Source organism: Trifolium pratense, linkage group LG6 (assembly GCF_020283565.1).
Source record: "Trifolium pratense cultivar HEN17-A07 linkage group LG6, ARS_RC_1.1, whole genome shotgun sequence".
Lineage (NCBI taxonomy): Eukaryota > Viridiplantae > Streptophyta > Magnoliopsida > Fabales > Fabaceae > Trifolium > Trifolium pratense.
The window spans coordinates 21,129,194-21,153,610 of NC_060064.1; the positions used below are offsets into that span (position 1 = coordinate 21,129,194).

At 30.9% G+C, this 24,417-nt stretch overlaps 4 protein-coding genes across 4 annotated transcripts; all 4 read right to left on the reverse strand.

Moving 5' to 3' along the window:
- Positions 1-6,614: 6,614 nt before the first annotated feature.
- On the reverse strand, positions 6,615-8,065 carry LOC123890652. The gene is made up of 4 exons (XM_045940296.1): positions 7,976-8,065; positions 7,783-7,846; positions 7,164-7,697; positions 6,615-7,068 (listed from the first exon to the last, which is right to left on the reverse strand). Exons 1-4 carry the CDS (start codon positions 8,026-8,028, stop codon positions 6,802-6,804), a joined length of 918 nt encoding a protein of 305 aa, XP_045796252.1. The 5' UTR covers positions 8,029-8,065; the 3' UTR covers positions 6,615-6,801.
- Positions 8,066-8,839: 774 nt separating this feature from the next.
- On the reverse strand, positions 8,840-14,115 carry LOC123891897. The gene is made up of 7 exons (XM_045941768.1): positions 13,992-14,115; positions 13,754-13,825; positions 13,548-13,643; positions 13,013-13,451; positions 11,981-12,909; positions 10,632-11,834; positions 8,840-10,556 (listed from the first exon to the last, which is right to left on the reverse strand). The coding sequence occupies exons 1-7, from the start codon at positions 14,113-14,115 to the stop codon at positions 8,896-8,898; spliced, it is 4,524 nt and encodes a 1,507-aa protein (XP_045797724.1). The 3' UTR covers positions 8,840-8,895.
- Positions 14,116-14,941: 826 nt separating this feature from the next.
- On the reverse strand, positions 14,942-16,589 carry LOC123891898. The gene is made up of 7 exons (XM_045941769.1): positions 16,504-16,589; positions 16,295-16,416; positions 16,116-16,200; positions 15,733-16,020; positions 15,544-15,646; positions 15,270-15,458; positions 14,942-15,160 (listed from the first exon to the last, which is right to left on the reverse strand). Exons 1-7 carry the CDS (start codon positions 16,587-16,589, stop codon positions 14,942-14,944), a joined length of 1,092 nt encoding a protein of 363 aa, XP_045797725.1.
- Positions 16,590-20,965: 4,376 nt separating this feature from the next.
- On the reverse strand, positions 20,966-23,926 carry LOC123891900 (replication protein A 70 kDa DNA-binding subunit B-like). Its single transcript, XM_045941770.1, has 9 exons — positions 23,200-23,926; positions 22,856-23,123; positions 22,610-22,706; positions 22,385-22,506; positions 22,180-22,264; positions 21,799-22,086; positions 21,579-21,696; positions 21,300-21,488; positions 20,966-21,223 (listed from the first exon to the last, which is right to left on the reverse strand). Exons 1-9 carry the CDS (start codon positions 23,347-23,349, stop codon positions 20,966-20,968), a joined length of 1,575 nt encoding a protein of 524 aa, XP_045797726.1. The 5' UTR covers positions 23,350-23,926.
- Between the last annotated feature and the right edge of the window lie 491 nt (positions 23,927-24,417).

The following is a 24,417-nucleotide window of genomic DNA, read 5'->3' on the forward strand; positions in this document are numbered from 1 at the left end:
ATAGGAAGTCAACTCAGCATGATGGAAACATTACAGAGTGTGCTTGGTAAACCCAAATTGAAGGGAGGAATAGGTGGGAAGGAAGAGAAGAATAAGGTAAGTTGTGGAGTCCTACATTCTTTAGAGGTGAATCAATCTGAGGAATTGGAACAACTGTTGAGTTTGTGTGCAGATGTGTTCCAAGATCCAAAGGGATTGCCACCAAAAGAAAAAAGGAACATGTTATTACCTTAAGAGAAGGAGCAGAGGCTGTCAATGTGAGACCCTATAGGTACCCTCACCATCATAAAAATGAAATTGAAAAACAAGTTAATGAAATGATGAAGGCTGGAATTATTCGACACAGTACCAGCTCATTTTCTAGTCCTGTTATATTAGTTAAAAAGAAAGATAATTCCTGGAGGATGTGTGTGGATTATAGAGCGTTGAACAAAGCTACCATACCAGATAAATTTCCTATTCCGGTGATTGAGGAATTACTGGATGAGCTACATGGAGCTAGCTATTTTTCTAAGCTAGACCTTAAATCAGGGTACCATCAGGTTAGGGTCAAGGAAACAGATATCCACAAGACTGCATTTCGTACACATGAAGGACATTACGAATTTCTTGTTATGCCCTTTGGATTGATGAACGCACCATCAACTTTTCAAAGTCTAATGAATGAGGTATTCAAACCATTATTGAGGAAATCTGTTCTTGTCTTTTTTGATGACATATTGGTTTACAGTAAAACCTGGTCTGAGCACATGAGTCATTTGAAAGAAGTATTACACATAATGCAATCTCAACAACTTGTGGCTAATAAGAAAAAATGCCAGTTTGGTCAGAAATCTGTGGAATATTTGGGGCACTTAATCACATATCAAGGAGTAGCAGTGGACCCTAGTAAAATTGTGAGTGTGACAAATTGGCCCATTCCCAAGAATGTAAAAGGTGTGAGGGGATTTTTGGGTCTAACTGGATATTATAGGAAATTCATCAAGGACTATGGGAAGATAGCTAAGCCCTTGACTGAATTAACTAAAAAGGATGCTTTTGTGTGGAATGAAAAAGCACTTCATGCTTTTGAAACTCTCAAGAAATGCTTGACTACTGCCCCTGTACTTGCTTTACCAAATTTCGGTAAAGAGTTTGTCATTGGAATCTGATGCTTCAGGAAGTGGAATTGGGGCCATTCTGATGCAAGATAAGAAACCTATAGCTTATTTCAGTAAAGCTTTAGGGGTTCGAAATCTAGCCAAGTCAGCTTATGAAAAGGAACTGATGGCTGTGGTTCTTTCCATACAACATTGGAGACCCTATTTGATTGGGAGGAAATTTATAGTTTCAACTGATCAAAAGAGTTTGAAGCAACTGTTACAGCAGAGAATGGTTTCTGCAGATCAACAGAATTGGGCAGCAAAATTGTTAGGGTATGATTTTGATATAATATATAAACCTGGGAGGCTCAATAATGGGGCTGATGCACTCTCAAGAGTGAATGAAGGAGAGGTGTGTCAGTTTGTCAGTAGTGTACATTGGCAAGATGAAGACATGTTGAAATCTGAAGTACATGAAGATCCTCAATTAAAGCAGATTATAGAAGCATTGCAACAAGATGCTCAAGCCAAACCAGGTTATGAGTACAAGAATGGTGTTTTGCTGTATGAAGGGAGGTTAGTAAATTTCTGCACATTCTTCCATGGTGCAAACTTTATTGTCTGAATTTCATACCACTCCTCAAGGAGGTCATTCAGGTTTTTACAAAACTTATAGAAGAATTGCTGCAAATTTATACTGGATTGGTATGAAGAACACTGTACAGGAATTTGTCAAAGCATGTGATACTTGCCAACGACAGAAGTATTTGACTAGTTCTCCTGGTGGTTTATTACAACCATTACCTATCCCAGATCGCATATGGGAGGATTTGTCAATGGATTTCATAACAGGGCTACCCAAATCTAAAGGTTATGAAGCAATTCTGGTGATAGTTGACAGATTGTCAAAATATGTGCATTTCATACCATTGAAGCATCCTTATACAGCAAAAATCATTGCTGAGATTTTTGTTAGAGAAGTGGTAAGATTACATGGAATTCCTTTATCTATTGTCAGTGACAGGGATCCAATTTTCATGAGTAAGTTTTGGAGAGAGCTGTTCAAGTTACAGGGTACTAAACTTAAAATGAGTACTGCTTACCATCCAGAAACTGATGGTCAAACAGAGGTGGTGAATCGTTGTTTGGAAACATACTTGAGATGTTTCATAACTGATCAGCCTAGAACATGGGCCAATTGGATTTCTTGGTCTGAATACTGGTTTAATACTAGTTATCATTCAGCTACTGGGCAAACCCCTTATGAGGTGGTCTATGGGAGAGCACCCCCAGTTATTACACGCTGGGTGCATGGAGAAACTAGAGTGGATGCTGTGCAAAAAGAGCTAGTGGATAGAGATGAAGCTCTTAGACAATTAAGACAACAATTGCACAGAGCCCAAGATAGAATGAAACAGTTGTCTGATAAAAAGAGGTGTGACAGAAGCTTTGAGATTGGAGAATGGGTTTTTGTCAAGCTAAGGGCTCATAGACAACAATCTGTGGTCTGCAGGATCAATGCAAAATTGGCAGCTAGATATTATGGTCCATACCCTGTATTGGAACGTGTAGGAGCTGTTGCTTATCGTCTCAAACTTCCTGAAGGGTCAAAGGTCCATGCAGTGTTCCATGTATCTTTGTTAAAAAAGGCAGTTGGAAATTACCATGATAGTGAAGAATTACCAGAATTGCAAGGTGAACAGGGGGGTGTCAATTGAGCCAGAAGCAGTGTTGGCTAATCGTTTTGTGTGGATGCAAAATGAGAAAGTGGGACCAGGTTCTCATTCATTGGAAGGGTCAGAAAATAGAAGAGGCTACATGGGAAGATGTAGTAATGATGAAGAGTCAATTTCCAAATTTTTGTCTTGAGGACAAGACAAGTCTTTCAGGAGGGAGTATTGTTAGGACTCAGAATGCAAATGTTGACAATGAGTCATCATTAGCTAATGATCACCATGTGGGGCCTAGGAATTGGTTAGTTTATTCTAGAAGAAGGACAGCTGGCAGGAAGAGTTAGTTGTGACGTAGAGCAAGAGAGAGAAGGGTGATAGCTAGTAGTAACTTCCTTTCCACAATATAAGGAGTCAGATATGATTGGAGAAGCATCTTATCATTTTTACTAAGTTTGTTAGAATGCAGGTCCAAGTCTAACTTGGCCTTACTGAGCGTTGCTCTGGTTAGTTACAGTGTTAGGATCCCATTTCTCCTAATCTCATCTGTAATTCTTCATCATTATTATCAATAAAGCTATATTTGCCCTGTTTTTCACTATATTTCCATTGATACCTGTTCTGGTTCGTATCACTTTTCATGTGGAATCCTACTCGAACATTTTGCCCATTTCCTCTACGTACACGATTACAACAATTCTTCTTTCCTTCCTACCAGATTTTTATAATCTTATGCATATCCTATTAAAACTTATCTATTATTTTATATATACACCTAATATATGATATATATATCTATTTTAATGATGGTTACTTCACATGCAAGTATTAAAACTGAAGCGGTTGTTTTTATTGCGAATAACTTTTCAATCCCCAACAAAAACTCTTCAACATCTTTATGATGAAAGAAATATTAAATATTTGCAACTCAAAAGAAAAGATAAAATAAATGTTAAATTGACATACAAAATTGACAAAAGTAAAGTTTTTTTCATGAGTTTTTATGTATTTTCGACATCTATAAAAATTGTATCGGATTGAATAATAAGTGATTGGAAATTTGGTGATTCTATGTTTGTTATGCGGTCTTGAGTCAGACTCTACTGATCATCTATTTGTTTTTTTTAAGTCAAATTTTATCGGTCTGATATAAAATTTTCAGGTGGTTGAGTGTTAAGTTGGTGTCTCCTCGTGATATGTTTAGGTGGTTACTAATTTGACATGTTATTGTGCAAATTATCTTTTTTACTCGAAACGATGTAATACCGGCACCCCCTATTCCTTCTATGAGTGGGGATGCACCCTTTTTTATGATTGGTTTTCAGTGATCCAAGTTTGTTGGCGCGACCCTCATATGTTTGTCTGGCTTTTGGGGTAGATCTTTTCTTCTCCTTGTGAGGAGTCTGTTTTTATCGTGTTTGAGGTGTTGGGGTTATATTTATTTTACATTGGCCAAGTTTGCGTGTTTTTACTTTTGATTTCTTGCGTAATTTGGGTGAGATCGTTGTTTGTATGCATTCGGATGTTAAGCCTTTTGTTTTAGGTGATAGATTTATGATGGTAATTTGTACTCATTTGTATTCTAAACTTTCTCTTATTTTTTGTATACTAGACATTTACCCGTGCAATGCACGAATCTTATGCGTTATTTTATACTATAATGTTAAAAAATTATTTGTATAAGTAGTAAATTTAAAATTGAAACAATAGGTATTATCAAAATAATAGTAACAATAGAAGTTATTTAAATGTGATATAGATGTTAAATATATATTTATACATTTAAAAAAACTTATTTATACATCACATTTGAAGTTACTTTGGTATATTCTTCATTAACATTGATTAGCAATATCTTTAACTCATTCTTCAAAATTACTCTGAAAATGACAACATATAATTGACCATGGAAAACAATTGATGTTGAAACATAAGTTTTTATTTATATTATAAATCTCATTGGAGGATTCTGAGTTGGATAAACAACTTCATTATCTCTTACCAAAAAACTACTGTATTATCGAATTTGTCATTTATATTAATTTGAAACTTGTTGGAGCAAAGATAAACCAACTTAACTCATACTCAAATATCGAATATGATAAAAAAAAAAAAATGAATAATAACCCAAAATAATAATAATAATAATAATAATAATAATAATAATTACAATTAGTACCCCACATTAAATGGATGTAAGTGGATGATGTGGCTAAATGAAAGGTTTTCATTGGTTTGTGGATTAGAGTTTAGATAAGCAATTCAACAACTATCTAGGATTTATATATATAGATATAATATTATATTTCTCATTAAAAAAAACTTTATTAAAATGAACAGATACATCAATTGGCCGCAATGAACAGTTTTAGCTTTTGAATTTTTTTTTGTCGGCAAAAAATATTCTCTTTTTTTTTTTTTTTTTTAAAGTGAATAATGTAGTCTTTCTGTGGGTACCAAAATCTTCTCTAAATTTTTGAAATACTATTGTGCTTTTGTGGGTTGGTCATTGAAACCTACACAGAATATAATGGATGGTAGACATACTAGCCAGTACCCGTGCGTCGCACGGATTTTTGAAAACGTAAAAAAAAAACTATGCATAGACAAATTAATGCAAGAAACCAAAAAAATTTGTTATGACCAAACACACAAAGAACATAAAAAATTAAAACCGGATAATGATATCGTTAATAAATAAGCAATTACGTATATTATCCACTCTGAACATAAATATAAGAGGAAAAAAATTGTTTTTTCGGTATTTAACAGATTTACCTAAATATAGTTAAATCTAATATATCAATAATTTAAAAAAGGTTAAAGGACAAAACTGAAATAAATATAAAATCTTAAATAAAATATAAATTAAATAAGAATATTAAAAAGATACGTTTAATTAGTTTACAAAAAATAAAATTATGTTTAGGATAATAACCAAATTTTAAAGTATAAATTTAATTATATTTATGAACCAAATATAGCATAAAATTTAATTGAATCGTCTAATGCAATTTCAAAATATGGAATTATTTAAAGATGACTAATTATCATCCATTAATTATCGCATATGGGCCAAGCTTAAAATATATTAGAGATGGGTTAATTAAAATAATCAACCCAAGGGTATAATAGGGCTTGAATTATAGATTTAATTCTTATTAAATTGATTTCTTATAAAAAGAATACATTGAACCGGTAACAAACAAAATATTAATGCCACCAACCCCCCAACGAATAATTGCATGACACGTTGAATAAGTTTTAACCACCAACTAAAAAACATATCAATAATACTCTGCTAAAGAAAACAAAAGATCATTTTCTCGACAGTGTTTGGCACAAGAACAAATCAGTTCAACTTCAGATCTAAATGAAAATACCAAAATTCTTTAAAATTTATCGATATTTATCTTCGCAAACTTGTCAATTTTCTTTTTTTATTCATGATCCATGGAACAAATCGCAGGGAGATACTATCGGATCCGAGATTTTGACTGGAAAAATCGCAGTGAAAAGCAACACAAAGGTTGAATTTGTGGAAGCCAGATCTATCCATGTTAACCAAATTCCAGGTGATATTCATGATCCTTTTACTCAATTTTATGTTATAATAATAATATCTATGGCATTCTTTCCAGTCTATTTGAATCTGGTATAAATCTTAATGATGAAATTAGAGCCTATATAACATATATAAATGTGTATCCCCCTTATTATATCTGCAAAGCATGAAAACTATCATCAACATACATAGTAAATTCTTCAAAGTATCATTATAATCGAAGAACGGACCGATTAATACTTTAAGTCTACATAATTAAACATAGGGAAAAACTGGGAAAAAAAAAAGATCCAAAATATAATGTCTTGGTCATATAAATTTCAGAACATCGCAGTATTAAACCATAGAATCACATAATCACTTCATAAGAGAGTAGATATTAAACACTAAACATAACATACTAAAGCAAATATCAGATTAAGTCGATTACGAAACAAACATTTATAAGACTGTAGATTTAGAAAACAACACTAAGTTGACATCATCACACATTTCCGGGAGCACACCGAATGATATTAGCTAGAACAAACTCAGGAGAAATTGGAAGTGTAAAAACGACTTTATCACCATGCTTCAATCGAGCATCCTTTGCAAAGCCATACCAACCTCGACCAATACGTCTGGTACAACGGCCAGGAGGATAACTCGTGGTAACAGCACACAAGTAAAGCTGTTCAGTTTCTTGATTAACCAAAACAACACTATTTTGATCTGGTGGAAAACACTTATCGGCAATATGCTTCGGAATATGCTTCAAAACAAATATAGATTTAATGTTAATACACTTGAAAAAGTACCCAAACAATATATAATTATGGTCTATGAATTAATAGCTAAAAAACTAACCAAAACATTTCTTCCTGCAGCCATAGATTTAGTAATTTTCACCTCCCAATGAAAATATTCTTGGTTAATGTCCACATCAGGGTGTTCAATATTAAGAGGGACATCATCAAGACCGTTATAGCCAAACACAACACCATCTTCCCGTAATAAAAGTTGAGGCAAAACATTGGGCTCAAACGAAGCAGTATCAACAAAAGCAGATTGAAGAACACAATTAGGAACAACGCTTCTAAGACTTTGTTGATCTTCTGGAAACAGTAAACCAAGGTATTTGACCTCCTCACCGAGATCATCAACAACCTTCATTTGAAACTCATTATCAATTATTTGATAACTAAGAATAACTTTCTGGGGTTTTGAAAAACCACAGTACATAGCAATAACACTCCCATCGTACAGACAACCTCCATCACCATCATTACCGATATAAACCTTAAAATAGTTATTATAATCATCTCTTATAAATCCTACACCCTCACTCAACAATCTAGTTTTTTCCACCATCCAGAAATCATTGGGGAGAGGAATTTTCGGCTACAACAAAAATAAACTTTATTAAATTTCCCACCACAACCAAGAAAATATAGTAAATAAGCAGAACTCTTGGAATAAATCATACCTCATATGGCGAGATTATAGTTTCCATTTCAAAATGAGGATTTGTTCCCATTGATTGGTAAACACTGAAGTAAATCAAAATGAAAACAAATATAAAAATGCATAGTAAAAGTATAATCACAAAAGGGTGATATTTGTTTGCAAAAACAGAGTTATATAAGACAGTATAACAAAAATGGATTTAAGAAACACACCTTTTCAAACTCTCAGCAATATCTGGAAAAAGGTAGGAGAAAGGGAAATTCATGGTGAGGATAAATGAAGTGTTGAAAATGAATCACACAAGTAAAAGATGTAGATAAGACATATATATATATATACTCATATAAACTAATTAAAAAATTTAAAAGCAGAGAGTCGTGGGTCTCAAGAAGGAAAAAGACTAATTATAATTGAATTTTTTAAAAAAAACTATAGCTAAACCACATAAATAAATAGCAGTAATTTTTAATTTTTTTTTGATATTACAACGATTTGACTAAATAAAGATATAAAGGTGAAAAACAGCTCATACAAATTAAAATAATGTAACTTTGTATGAACTCATCTAAGATATATTTCAGACTGAAATTCTGACACAGAAGAGAGGGTGTCACGTCGGAAAGAAAATATTAATCTTACTTAAAGGAACGAAGTAGGAAAATAAAAACTTGGTTAGATAAATCAAAATCTCTGGAACCTGACGACGTTGATATTTTTTCAGCAAAATACGGTGAGACAAAAGCAGATAAATGTGACATTCTTTCACTGACAGGATTTGTAGTTAATCTATTATATAATTCAATTGAAACTATTATCATATGGAATTATATATATATATATATATATATATATATATATATATATATATATATATATATATATATAATAAAATCTTAATATAAATACTTTAAATACTGCTTTTAAAGTTAAATTTATTATTTTATATAATTAAAATTATTTCATATTCTTAAACATATAACACTTACAAAAAGTAAAATAAATAAGGATTTACTAATTATTAAAAAATAAAATAAAACATGAATGGTTGAATGTATTACAGTAAAACTGAATTTCAATCAAATTCCTGTTGTATTAAAAATCAAATAATACAGCTAAATACATAATAGAAATGCTATATTCTTTGAAAAACTTCCGGATAAACAACATTAATCGTAGAGGTACACGATTCACCAATATCATTTAACATTAAAACTTTAAGACCACACCTAGTTTTAACCCGAGATAAAGCTACATACAACTGTCCATGAGAGAAAACCGATCTAGGCAAATAAAGACCAACGGCCGACAAAGTTTGTCCTTGACTTTTGTTAATAGTCATTGCAAAACAAACACAAAGAGGGAATTGAAGTCTCTCGAAAGATATCGATACATTAGCACCAGACGGAATCAAACTCATTCGAGGAATATAAACTTTCTCTGTTATACCAGATTTATCCACAAATTTGGCCCCAATAACATGTATACCCAATTCAACAACTATCAAGCGAGTTCCATTGCATAAACCGGAAGCAACATCAATATTACGAAGCAGCATTACAGGAACCCCAATTTTAAGTTTCAAACTGTGATTCGGTAGCCCAGAACATTTGATATCATTCAAAAATTCAGGAGTGATCCAACGATGATCAATTCCTAATTCTTGATCACATTTAATAACTGTATCACAACTCAAATATTCTTTATAATCACTTGGAATTAATGACATCACATGGTCATTCACCTTTTCTACTATTTCCAATGTAGGACACAATATTGCACGATCTTGAAAGAAGTTGAGATTGGATAATTCTTTCAACAAATTTGGATAAATTATATCAACTATATCAGAAACATGATTAGTAGAATTTTTCACACAAATATCATCAGGTATATCTATCAACGCCTCCCCATCTTCAGATTGACCCAATTTCCCATCACCAACATTAAGAACCCACTTTGCAAAATCCTTAACCAAATTATTCTCGGTAGTATCCAACGAAAATTGCAAACGCATATTTTGCGTCAATCTCAAAACTCTACATCGACGCCATAATAAAGATGAATTAATGCATGCATGAACAACCTCCCCACGACCACCTTTAGGAATAACAGGTAAAATTTGTCTAAAATCTCCCCCAAAAACAATTGTCTTTCCCCCGAAAGGTTTATCAGATGCACCAACAACAGTTTCTTTCATAATATCCCGCAAAGTCCTTTCAAAAGCTTCAATCCCCCAACGATGAATCATCGGGGCTTCATCCCATATAATTAAACTTGCCGCAATTAAAAGTTCAGATTTATCCGTTTGCTTCTCAATGCTGCAACAGGATTCTTCGTTTAAAACCAATGGTAATCCAAATTGAGAATGTGCGGTTCGTCCACCCGGGAGTAAAAGAGCAGCAATACCACTTGAAGCAACATTAAGGACAATTTTGCTTTCTGATCTAAATCGAAATGATAGCGTGTTCCAAAGGTAAGTTTTTCCAGTACCTCCGTAACCATCAATAAAGAACATGACGCCAAGATTATTGTTAACTGAATTAACAATTTCTTCGTATGCCGACAATTGTTCAGTATTTAGAGAGGCAAAACAATTCCGATGCAATATCAACATCTCTTCCGAATCATAAGATAACTCATTAGCTAATAAAATATTGTTAAATGGAACATGATCGGGCAAATCCAATTTAGGCATGCACGAAAAATTTTCAAGCAGCTTTCCATTTTGACGTAGATTTTTGTCAATCTCATACAAACAAAGTTGTTTTAAATCATCATTAGATATCAACAACTCTGCAACAATATATATTAACTCCATTAGAAATTCAAGTCAAATACACAAAAATGTAACAAAAAAAAAAAACTAACCTTCATTGTTTAACAGGCGACGCCTACTATGCAAAATGCCATCAGCCAAGATTTCCCAAGATTGATCCCACACATATCTTGGATCACTCAACGATCCACCCAATAGGTATTTAGTAAACAACTCACGGATAGCTCTTCCGGAACCTAAAACAGAAACCTCACGAATAGCATCAATAAACTCACGATCATCAGACAATAAATGCATAGCAGCACAGGCTTCACGATTTGAATCATATGTAACTCCATTAACAGTTCTAATATCCTCATAACTGGTACAACCAACTTGACGACTCAACAATAACCTTAAATAATATAATTCCTGAGAACTATGAGGAACAGAAGTCAACCTTCCAACCGAAACACCTCGTTGACGGGGATGCCAAGAACACTTTGTAGAATCATAAGTAAACATGCTTGGGTATTGAATGTAACTTAATGATCGTCCAAAAGGATATTTTTTATTAGCCTCCATCCAAGCAAGAAACATTGTATTCTTTTGTTGATTCTTGCGCAAAACATTCTTCAATTTCGAATTATCATTAAAAGTTACACGCTGTTCACGAAAAAGGTGGAAAGATAATCTTTGAACTGAAGGCCATCTATTGTGAATATCAAAAGAAAAAATTCTCCAAATTGATTCAGAAGGAGACAAATATCTACAATCATAAAATTGTTGTATCTCATCCACACAATCCTCCCCACCGGACTGTAGCGTTGCAGTAACCCTATCAACACCTTTGGTTATATATTTGAATAAATACTTGATGCAATTAGACTTATTGCATATTTCAATATTTACATGTGCCTGATACTTCATAATTAATTTTGGATTATAAGGAACAACACTTCGATTATCTAACTCAACTTCCTTTTTAAATACTGTAACACCTGTATCTCTTCTTCTATATATAGGATATCCACTTTCATCAAATCTTGTACATGAGATAAACTTTTTTGGATAAAACTTTGAACATCGACGATTTTTAATGCACGGAGAATTTCTATGGCCATTGCCACATGGACCATGTATCATGAAATTGGAAACTGTGGCGAAAAGCTTTGGAAATCTTACTGGGTCAGGTAACTCAGCACAAATGACAGAATCAATGGCTGAAGCAGAGTTGAGTTTGTCCCGATAATCGAGCCAAAGTAATATATGTGCATGTGGCAAACCCCGTTTTTGAAACTCAATGGTATAAACACCTAAAAAAATTAGATTTTCAATTTACATATACATTTTTAACAACATATAAACCATCCAAAAATAATCAAGTGAAATAACTTTGAAATAAAAAATTGAATAAAGAAAGATAATAAGGATAAGAAAACAAAAAACATGACTCACTTACTTGCAATAACACGTCCGAAGAAATCACCTTTTTTAAAGTCATTCATCATTTCATCAAGCTTAAGTTTAAATACTCGACAACAAATATCAGGTCTAAAACATGCATACGTGCCACTTCTTAACAAATGACGTTGAATTTCAACCCATCTTGGATTACACGTTACTGTTAAGAATAAATCTGGATATCCATACCTCTTGCACAATGCCATTGCATCTTGACAATTATTAAACATATACCGTCTACCTCCAGTAAAAGAAGATGGCAAAACAATTCGTGCACCTATCGAAGATGCATCAATATCACCACGATCAACAGCTTCTTCAATCCCAGATAAAAAACCAGATCGAATAGTACTTTGATTCTCTCTATAAAAAGACAACCTTTGAGCCTCAAGCATTGAATACGAATCTACGACGAATTGCTGAAATAGTCGTCTACCTTTTAAAATAACTGAATCTTCAATTATCCTTTCTTGTAACCTAAACGCCAGAAATTCCCTCAAAGAAACACGAATGCGTTTGTTAACACTTGTGGAAGTTGAAATTTGATTGCGTTCAATATGTTCATTAAATTGATCTTCCCCATAAGGAAATAACAACGGATACTGAAGTGGTAAGTACTTTGGATGAGTTTCATGTATACGCTTAAGATATCCATCTTTCTCATTAACAATGATATCCCTTCCAATTTCAGATGTATCAAAATCACCAACAATTAATGCTGCAATTTCATCAACTTCAGGTACATTATACGTTCGAGAATCAGAAATTCTATTTCTAAACAAACGTAACTTGACTGAAACATTTTGATTTATACATCGATAGTCACGAACCAATCGAAAACACTTGACCAACTTATTATGAGAATCCATCGAATGTAATAATTCTCTTACTAAACTCTCATCAATAGCACTTTCTGGATCATCAGGGCTGGAGAAAAAATGGGAAATTAACACTATACACATAAATCATTATAAAAAAAAACTAAATATTATTATAAATACTTCCAACATAAAAGATACAAAATTAATACCTGAAATGCGCCATTCTATTAGATATCTCATTTTGAGTATCGTATATATAGAGCTGAACAAATTTTGGAGGATGACCTTCTGATGGTAAAAGAGTGCCGATTCGGTGGTAATTTTGTCCAGAAATGACGAATTGGGGAGGACCACCACCTTTATTTCTTTCGTATTCAATTTTACCACCCAACGATGTAAAAGCAAACATGTTATTATACATTCTTAAATTCAAGAGGAAATTACTGCTTCGAGGATCAGTGCCATTAAACAACAATCTAAGAATAGCAGGTGGTTCAATCATATACGGCAACGTAACATCACCTTTCTGACAACACAAAGAAACTACGGGAATACTATTAAATACATTTTTTTCAGCTCTCTCGTTATACCAAATAAGTGCTCCACAATTCTGACAACCAATCGTCATGTCTCCCAAATCCAAATATTCTACAAAAATTAAAATAAAATAAATAAAAATTACATAATAATATATCTAAGGTAAAGTTAACACGAATAATGAAAGAGTAATTAATAATATTTTACGTTGATATTCACTTTCACGAAACATTTCGAAATTGTCCACAGGAATCGAGTTCGGTAATTGTCCAGATAGATGATTATAACAAATATCATTGGCAGCTACATTAAAAAACAAAAACTGATTATATTCAATAACATTAACGTTGTTATAGTACAAATTTTTGTTACAAAGAATCAACACAAGATTTTATCAATATGATCTTACTCACGCGAAACACGGCGTAAACATGATGAAGAGCCAACGATAGTTTCAACAAAATTGGTTGACTTACTCTTTGAAACTGGAAAATGAATCCAATAGAAGTCTATTAATAAGAATTACTACACAAAAATAATAAATAAATCAAAGGAAAATACAAAAATAAATGATTTTCTTTAGCATTAATGGCCATTTAAGCCATGAAATATATTTAGTCAAACTTCAAACAAAACACGGAAAAATCCTACGTCCTCTACGAACAACTCGAACATTCGGACACACAGCTGAAAATTTGCGTTTGGATTTCAATTTGTTAACTCTGTCGAGCCTCCTTTGCTTTGATAATAATGCAGGATACAACCCCTCTTCCATGTAAAAAAATACTTAAAATATATTAAGTTAAAGATTTTTGTAGTTATAGTCTTATAATATAAATAAGAAAGAACTTCTATTATACTCTTATACAAACCCAACAATATAGTATTATAATATAGTATTACAAAGTGTGCTGACACTCTGTTCCACAAAAATCTAGACGCAGCCTAAAATACAGACACAGTCTGCAGGTGCTGCAAAATTTGAAGATAGAAAAAGCAGACATCATATCCATCAGAATCAGAAATCAGAAAGTCAGGCTAATACCCTACAAAGAAGATATAGGGCACAGTTCACTACAAATAGGCAATAATTAAAACATTAAAAAAATAACAAATAATAACACAACCAAAAACATCTCAACAAATACCGAAAAATACCTCAACAAATTATATATTAATTAAACATTGATTAGATGCCATAAGAGTAATGGAAAAATATGAAAGACACATATAAACCACAATTAATAATTGTTATATAAAAGTTTTTTATTAAAATAATAAGTTTTATTTATAATTAAATTTAAAATTGTAATTAATAGTAGAATAATAGCACGAAAACAAAATAAATAAATATATCAAACACATATCCATAATTTGCCTTGAATTACAAAAACCTAATTGGCTTTCAAAATAAAGAACAATAAGGCACTAACTGGTAAAAAGCATATGGATGAAACTTATCTAATATTCCATCCAGAAACAATGGAAAATACAACTTCTCCAACATTAGAATGCTAACAAAAACAACAATGATATAGTTTTTAAATCCTAAAAACAACACATTTATATAGACATAAGTAGATACCCAAACATAATTCTTGTCAAATGCCACGGGATTTCTTTAATGGAACACCTTCAAGAATATGGCACAAATTTCTTTTGGCCACAATTGGTTCCCCAGCAGTTAATCGACAGTCGGATCGAGCAAAACCTTGTAAAACAGGAACAACGGATGGACCTTGGCAGCAACCCAAATTAGATGTACCAATAATATCAAAATCAACTGGAACAATCTCAGAGAATGAAGGCTTGAAAATGCACTACACAAAAAATAAAAGAAAACAAATTTAATAATATATTAATCTGCATGTATATACAAAGGCAAATTGACTTAAATACAAAAGGAAATTTTTCAAAACTCACACAAACCTTGGTTGGAGTGTATGAGCTGCCTTTTGATAAGAAACTTTGAATGATGGTTAGATCCGAAGTCATCTCAACAACTTCAAAGACATCAGGCAATAAAATATTTGGACCATGTGTTTTGCGCACAACATAAAGATAATTCTTCCCCAGAAAATTGCTATAGGAGTTGTAGGAGTCTTTCTTATTCAAACCCTATTATAAAATCAACAGAATTTGAAATTTTAAAAAATATTAATAATAATAATCCTAATTAAAAATATAATATCTGTAAACTAACCATTTTGTTTCCTCTAGTAGAAACACATCCAGTAATTAACTCATCAAAAGCAGTAAAAATAGCCTTTCCAGTAGAATCACCAACAACAAATTCAACTTTCCGCCTATTAGGACAACATAAAATTAAACATAAAACCCCAAAAAAAAAAAAATTTATACTCAAACGAAAACCAAAGAAATAAATCATTACTTCGGAGAAACCCGGAATGAGGTACGGTGACATTCAGTGCAGTAGAAAGATGAATTGTATTTAATTAGATTTCTTTGACAATCACATACAGCATAAAACCAATCATCATAGTTTGTAATTTCAACCATTTCGGCAAAGGTAACAAACAATCCATAAACTGGGGATTTAACCAAATCATATAAGGTTTTCACCGGATAACATTGATCAAAAAGACGATAATTTTTCTCAATCATCTTCATTTTAACTGCAATAGAGCGAATATAGCAGCGACTAAACTTCTTCTTAAATCTGTAGAGAATATAAATAAATTCGACGACATTAATAAACAAATAACACAATAATTTGAACATAATATTAAATGAAATACATAAAATCCTCATTACCCCATCTTAAAACTAATAAGTTCAGCAATATGAGGATCAACTAATACTCTTGTAACATCATCCACACTTTCAACAAACACATAACCTAACAACATTTTAAAATATAATAATATATATCAGTATCACAAAAAATGAGCAAACACCAAATGCAAAATATAATGTTAAACAATAGAGAAAACCTTTATCCATTTTCACTCTAGCAAATTGAAGCATAACAATAGGTAACCCCTCATAGCAGTTGTTGAAAAGACTTTGAAACTGAGTAACAGAGGAACCGCGAAGTTCACAATCAAACCTACCCCTGCGAAATACACTAATTAAAATTTACTATTTTTTGGTTTTTTATAAAATCTGGTAACAGCTAATAAAAAAAATTGTTTGTATATACCTGCGATCACTTAACTGTAATTTCACAACAGTCTTCATATTACCATTGAAATCAAGGAAAACTTCATAGTGCAACGCTGTCAACATTCCAATAACATCTAAAATAAGGGGAAAAAAAAAACAAAATAAGAAACAATCAATATAAGGTAGAAAAATCAAAGTATATAAGGTAATAAATAAAAAGAATACTAATTAAGATTGACAAATTAAAAAATACTGTAAATACATACCAACATAATATCTATGTGAAATAGAAGAGGTTAAAACCTCAGACGACGATAAAAGAGATAATCCACTTCTTTTGATCAACAAACAATTAGAGAAGTATATTTCTGTCTTTTCATTGAAAGAAATGTTATATTCACTGAAGACACCAATCCCACAGTCTAAATTTCGAGAAACATTGAAGGAAGAAATAACATAAACATTGTATTCACGTAAAATTGGAGCAAATTTTTGAAGACAATGAGTAGGAACCGAAGCCTGTATCTGTTTACCCTATACAAAAAATTAAGAATGTTTAAAACTATTTATAACCCTCATCAGAAAACGAAAGAAACAAACAAATAATATGACCCAATATAAAAAGTAACATACTTCCTGGTCAAGCAAAATCAGTTCCATTGTATTAACCTTTCCATTAACTAAAACACTACCAACAGTCCAAATCCTAATAACTCTGGCTTCCACTCTCCAATTTACTCTCCCAGGTTTAAGTTCACTGAAATAGCTTAAAGGGATATTCATAGTAGCTATGTAACTTGGGATTGAATCTATAAATGTGAGAGTGAGATGTGACTCTGATATATAGAAAAAGAAAGAAGCGTATATTATGCAACTAATATAATAAGTGAGACCCACACCTTGAAAGCTGTAATAGCTATATAACTATTGAATTAAAATATAAAATTATATGCAAACACATAATTACTCTTGATATCATGAATTAGCATTTAATGCTCCACTGTATATTTGATGTGGTTATAGAAATTAAATATATAATTTATTATGTGGATAATATGCAACCTCACACAATCCTTTATTACTCCTTAGAATAACCAAAATAAGTAGTAACAATTTTCATGCAACAATGGACAACAACATTTGATCACATGCTATTCTCATGGAAAGACTATATAACCAATTGACTAAACATGTAACAAAATTTTACTCAACAAAACTTCTTGGCATAAAAATAAAAATTCAATCAGACCTTTTTTTTTTCCCTTTTTTCTATCCCTCTCTAAAATAAGATCTTGTAATCCATTCATCTTTAGAAAACAAACAAAATTATAAAAAAAAATTACAGGCGAAACTCTATGCATAATTAACTTAATAATTTTATACTTACCAGCGATTAATAAAAAGATACTCTATAATTTCCAACTTGTAACATTAGCAAAGTATTAAGTTTATAAATCATAGAAATAGCATAAAATAAACATCTATATTTCGTAGCTCGAAATTCAAAATGTATATAATAAAATCAATAATATGAATAAAAAAACGAAATGAATAACAAAAACAAATCATAGTTTAATTTATATTTAAATTGAATTAATAAATCATTATACATAATTCAAAACTCATATATAAAACTTTCAATAAAGATAATTCATTACACATAGTTCATTAATAAATTCATTACATATAAATAAACCTTAGGAATGAGATAACAACACAAAACCACCAACAAAGTGTCCCTAACACAATTCTGACACTTATTTATTAAATAAAACATCATAAGTTTATTATTTCTAAGGCAAGTCACAAGTGAACTTCTGGACTTTGCTGGATTCACCAAGAACTTCAAATGCTGCAGGAAGCTTTCTTTTTGATCCACTAACATCATCTTTCGCAGCAGACACAACTACCTCATTTTGATCACTAACAATTGTAAAATCAATCTGATCAAAGTCATCAAACTCATCATATTCTTTCAGTGGAGAACCTACGGAAATATCCCTTTTTCCAGCAAACACACTCTGAAAAGGATACATAAATCCAATAAACTTGATAATAATTTCAATGAATACAAATAAATAAAAAACAATAAAGACTTACCTCATCACAACAAACTGAGAGATAATTTTCAATGAAAAAATTCACAAGTTGTGAATCAGCACAAACATCCAAAACATCATAACATTCAGTGGAAACTTTTTGAGAAACCCCATATTTTTTCACTTTGAATAAGAAAGGATCACCAAAGAACGAATCAAGTTCATGGGGATACAGAGAAGCTCCTTCTGGCTACATCAATACAAACACAAATAACTTTATTCAATCCTCAATTAGAATAAGAATAAATAGCTAATAAACAAAATTACCATTGAAGACAAAGCACCAAAAGTATCAGGAGCTAATTGCTTAACAATTTGGTCAGTTAACTTGAAAGATGCTTCACCAGTCAAATCACCCACGGTAAGAATTAGACGGAACCTACAAATATACATTAAAGAATAAGTTACCTAAAAATGGTAATCTAAGAATAAAATCAAACAAATTAAACTCTTTAGCAGTATAAGAAACCTCTGTGAATTATCGTCTTTGTACCACATATCAATACCCTCAACAACACCAAAAAAACATGCACAGACAACAGCAATACCGTCTAGCTTCGAATCAGCGAATTTGGAGAAATTTTGAATTTCATGAACTCCAATAAAACTTTCAACCTTAGACAGCAAGTTAGACTGAGTAGGAAAAACATCGCGATAAACCATAATGATTTTTTTTTTTTAATGACAAAGGAAAAGATATGAAGGAAGAAATGATCCAACCTTCCTTAAATAACATAAGATCTCTGATAATTAAGGTCATGAGGAAAAGGGAAAATATATATAATAATATTTTATTAGAAGAATAATATTCAAAAGAGAAATGTATGGGGGGAAACTGGCCAAATAATTTAATATTCATTAAAGTGGCAAATCATTACCTCTTTTCAAGCATAAAAAAATACAGGTAAAAAAAATAATAATACTATATAGAGTTATAATAAGGAATCTACATGACAATTATTCAAAATAAATAGGTCTATGAGGAATCTATTAAAAAATGTCAATGAAAACAAAATAAAAATAAATCTTTTATAAAATGAAGTATAAAAGTATTTAATAATATTTATTCAACATCTATTGTTATACAACTATATGGATAATCTAGATAAATCAATATACATAAATAGAAAAGACTATAAGGTATCGTTTGGTCAAACATGTTTTTGATATTCTTCTCCAAAAATATAGGAGTCGGGCCAAACAATTTTTGTTAATTAATTAATAAAAATAAGTTTCCTAATTTTTATGTGTAAAATACATCAATAATGAGGTTTTTATAAAATTAATATATACAATTTTTTTTTGTGGAAAATCAACTTTTCGGCAGCTCTCCCTATTCGAATCCTCAAAAACACAAAACCATTATCCTATATTTAACCGATACAATATTTTTTTTTTTTGTACATTAACTGATATGTTCATATACACTATTATTTAATCGCCCTTATGTCATGTCCCCATTATTGTTATTATTATTCTTCAAAAGTGCACTATTATATTTTTTTTTTCTAAAAAACTGAACTCTTATTATTTTTTTTTTTTAAAAAAAGGCAAGAATATCAGTATTCAATGTACTGGTAACTAAAAAAAAAAAATCCTGTAGAATTTTTATTCTTCAAAATATGAAATTAATAACATCAATAATTATACATGTATTTGGATTAAATTACAAAAAAAAATTAACATTGTTAAAGAAAACTCTATGATCGGGTTTGAACTTTTCATCCTTCACACCGATATTTTTACACCGTGTAATAATATTTTAAAAAACATACAATTTCCAAAATATTATTTACAACGGATTTAAAGTTTATGTCATTTAAATTATTAACATAAATTTTACAGAAATATAAATTTATTTGATATGTTATTGAGTCCTACTAAAATATAAAACAACAATTTTAATTTTATGAATTTAAAAAATATATCAAATTGTTTTAGATTTGTGTAAAAACTGTCATAAATGATTTAAATAATATATACTTCTAATCAAGAGTTAGATTTTCTAATAAAGTGGTAGATTGTATAATATATTATTATTAAAAATGTTAAATTTAGAAACACAAAATAAAGATAAAATATTGCAAACAAAAATTTTAATATTTGTTTATTAAATTTTTAAAATATTATATCGTTAAATATAAAATATTTAATATTTCATAAAAACTTATAATTATTGAAACATATAGCTTAATATATTGATTCTGAAATAGAAATAATAATTGCAAGCAACCATTATATTTCAGGTAAGCTTGTACAAAACCACCAAGAAAGTGATCGAAATACACAACTGAAATAAAAACATATACTTCAGATAGTACATAAAGTCCTGTGATTATTTACATAGATAAAACAAACAAACAACAACAGTACAAACAGGACATCTTAGTAGACCTGGATCTACTCTTTTTCAATCTTAACAGATTTCAATGTAACTTTAGGATATAGAACATCAGATTCTTCAAAAGCCTTGGACAAATTCCTCTTAGAACTACCACCAGCAAACACTTTAGTAGGAGGAGCCAAAGCAGTTTCAGGAGTAACCAAAAGATCAGAGACAAATCCATCTAACTGAGTTTCTTCAACAATCTCTTCTTCAACAACCTCATCGTCAACATCATCAATTAACCCACCAGTTTCAGGAGATTTATTATCAATCTACAAATACATATTGAAATCTTAGATAATTTGAATTATTTCAATAAAGAATAAGGAATTAATAATCTATAACAACCTCTTTGGTAGAAACTTGCAGCAGAGAAGGATTGAAAATTTGCATAACGGATGCATCATTGCAAATTCGCTTGACCCTAAATGAACCATCAAATAAAACATGGGTTGAGGAAGATTTCTCAACCTTGAAAAGCAGTTTAGTACCAACCAAATCCTTCAGTTCACTTGGATAGAAACCAGCATTTTCAGCCTGATTATAAAAGTAAAAATCTACGTCAAATCACCGAAACAATAAAATTAGCCTCATTGTACAATAAAACTGGTACTAATATAAAAATACCTTTCCAGCAGAAACCAGATCACTACACTGTTTTCCAATAAGGTTGAACATATCCGAATCGAAAACAACAAAAATAGCATCACCAGTAGCATCGCGAACACGAAACTTGACTTTAAACCTGCAAAAATGATTTAAATTAATAAATTCAATAATAAACATATGAATATATATATTTTAAATATATAATAAACCATGTGAAATAAATAACAGTATTACAAACCTAGGCACCATATGAAAGACATGCTTTACACACCCTTTACAATAATAGGCACCAGAATCAGCACTGACAATTCTATGACAACGACAGGCAGGATACCACCAGTCCTGCCCTTCAACCAAATCACTGATTATACCCAGCACAACATATATACCATCTTCAGATGAACCCAACAGACTTGAGATAGTGCTTTTTGGATTATCACGTATAAAATCTTCTTCAAAAGTAGGTTTGGCCCGAGGACCAAGTACAGGAACAACCCCGGTTTGGTCAAGCCCAGAAGAAATATCCCTTATAACAAATATAAATATAGTAAATGATCCCAGTAGTTTGCAAATATGAAATAAATAACAAAAAAAATATATAAGACATAAAATGTAATACCCAATTTTTAATTCGACAGCCTCTGGAATATCAGGATTAATGAAAATCTGAGTAGTATTCATGACATTTTGTAGAGAAACTTTATCTGAGAAGAAATAAACATAATAGATAAAAACAAAGTTAAATAATACCAATTTCACCCAAGTCTTTGCCATTAAAATTTAATTTAATAAAAATAACAAAATATTGATTGGCAACAATGTACCTCTAAAAATCTTCAGCTTCGCAAACTGGACAGCTACAACCGGCAATCCTTCGGAAGTATTCTCCATTTTCTTCTGAAGAATATCAACATAATCTCCAAACAATGCAACTTCACATTTTCCACTGCAAAATAACAAAAAGTTTAATATTAAAAAACATATAGATAGACTGCCAAATCCAATTCAATAATTTGAATAAAAATTAATAAATGAAAACATTGAATTACCTCTTATCAGTCAATTCCATGACTATCATTTTTGTAACCCTTCCATCTTTAATGTATTCTCTCTCAACAGATATACCAGTCATTATACCCAGCACATCTAAATATACAACAACCACCAGAGAACAAAATTGACATAAAAATGAAGAGATAAAAAAAAATTCTGCTAATGAAAAATAAAAGACAAAATAACTCAATTTAAGGAAAACAGTAATAATAATAACTAAATGAAAATATAGACATACATACCAACCAAGTAATCATAATCAACCGTATGGGATAAAACATCGGAGATATTGCTAAAAGACAACCCAAACTTTGGTATGGAATCACCCTCACAGATTTGGACTTTGGTTTTCATCTGGAAAAAAAACTTGTATGGATGCAGAGTGGTACGATAGCTACCACTGCTGGGTGCAACAGCCAAGTATGAAAGTTTATAAGTCTGACCCTCCATAATCTTAAGCTTAAAAAGATACAGCAGTTGTTTCCTAATAGTCGCATGAATCTTTCCTCCCTACAAAAATAAAATTAAGAAAGTTTATGTTACATATATAGGAAAAAATGAGTTAAAGGAAAATAAAGATATATACCTTTTCATCAATCAAGACCATTTCAATAGAATTAGTCTGGTCATGATTCAAGAAATTAGGAACTTCCCAAACACGAATAACCCGAACCTTAACCCTCCATGATTCTCTTCCAGGAACAACATCACACAACATATCAAAAGATGGATCCATCTGATTAAGGAGTAACTCAAACAAATACTTTATAAAATATGATATCACAAGTATACAAAAGCAAAGACAAAGACATATTTATACCCAAATGGGTCAAATACATAGATGATGCAAGTAATAAATATATGAATCAAATAAAAATGAACTGCCAAAAATGAAAATTATCTGAGCCAGATATCTGCCAGACTGAGTGATATGACAAACCGTTCAGATCTGACAAAATACATCCCTTATGCAAATGCTGACAATGATCACAAACATATAAATGAAAAATAAATTATGAATTTCAAATATAATAAAATAAATCAAGTAACAAAAGATAAATATAAATATAATCTTTCTGCAGACATACAATATAGTATATAAATATTGATAACAAAATAGTATTTTAAAACATCCAATATGTTTTGTCATAGACTTTATTAAATAATCAAGTAATAAAAACTGGACAGGGTTGGTCAAAAGTTTAAAATGAACTGAATGTCAATGCTGAATAAATAGAATATGGGAAAACATAATTAGATAGCAACTGACATTGTATAAAGGTTAATTTACACAAATATAACAGACAAACTGAAATTTTGACAATCAGTTCAATATATAGAAATCAAGTAAAATAGAAATCAAGAAATAATTCATCACATTTTATATAGTCAAAACCTTTTAAAAAAATAAATTAAGAAATTTAAGAAAGATTGATTAATTCTTATAAAACTGGCGGAATAGTTGACTTGAGAAACATGAAACGAAAAAGTAAAAGGAGAGTATTAAAATTCGGCAAAAAAAACAATAAACAATTTGAGACCCAACTGTAAACCCTAAATCATCAACAAAATTAAACAAATCTGAGGGCTACATATTTTTGATAAAACAAATTAAAAAAATCATTAGGGGAGAAAACAAAATAATTAGGGGGAGACCTCAATATTCAACCCATGTCGTTAGAGGAATTTTTTTGAAGTCTCAAGAGAAGAAGATGCAAAAGCAACAATTGGTAGAAACGTTTATGAATGGAAAGGTAAAGATATGCTTTCCATTGAAAAATAAAAGTAGAACTTGGGCCATGTG

Excerpts from the sequence above, each read along its gene's own strand:
- LOC123890652 (XM_045940296.1), bottom strand. The coding sequence starts at position 8,028 with ATGAATTTCCCTTTCTCCTACCTTTTTCCAGATATTGCTGAGAGTTTG. Across the intron at positions 7,698-7,782 it reads CTATAATCTCGCCATATGAG|CCGAAAATTCCTCTCCCCAA; the intron begins GTATGATTTATT and ends TTTTTGTTGTAG. Across the intron at positions 7,069-7,163 it reads CTGCAGGAAGAAATGTTTTG|CATATTCCGAAGCATATTGC; the intron begins GTTAGTTTTTTA and ends TTTGTTTTGAAG.
- LOC123891897 (XM_045941768.1), bottom strand. The coding sequence starts at position 14,115 with ATGGAAGAGGGGTTGTATCCTGCATTATTATCAAAGCAAAGGAGGCTC. Across the intron at positions 13,452-13,547 it reads TCGTGAAAGTGAATATCAAC|AATATTTGGATTTGGGAGAC; the intron begins GTAAAATATTAT and ends TAATTTTTGTAG. Across the intron at positions 11,835-11,980 it reads CTTCGGACGTGTTATTGCAA|GTGTTTATACCATTGAGTTT; the intron begins GTAAGTGAGTCA and ends TAATTTTTTTAG.
- LOC123891898 (XM_045941769.1), bottom strand. The coding sequence starts at position 16,589 with ATGTTGACAGCGTTGCACTATGAAGTTTTCCTTGATTTCAATGGTAAT. Across the intron at positions 16,417-16,503 it reads TTACAGTTAAGTGATCGCAG|GGGTAGGTTTGATTGTGAAC; the intron begins GTATATACAAAC and ends TGTATTTCGCAG. Across the intron at positions 16,201-16,294 it reads TAGAGTGAAAATGGATAAAG|GTTATGTGTTTGTTGAAAGT; the intron begins GTTTTCTCTATT and ends AAATGTTGTTAG.
- LOC123891900 (XM_045941770.1), bottom strand. The coding sequence starts at position 23,349 with ATGGATCCATCTTTTGATATGTTGTGTGATGTTGTTCCTGGAAGAGAA. Across the intron at positions 22,087-22,179 it reads GCTGTCGAATTAAAAATTGG|GGATATTTCTTCTGGGCTTG; the intron begins GTATTACATTTT and ends ATTTGTTATAAG. Across the intron at positions 21,489-21,578 it reads ATCTGGTTTCTGCTGGAAAG|GCTGAAAATGCTGGTTTCTA; the intron begins GTATTTTTATAT and ends TTTTATAATCAG.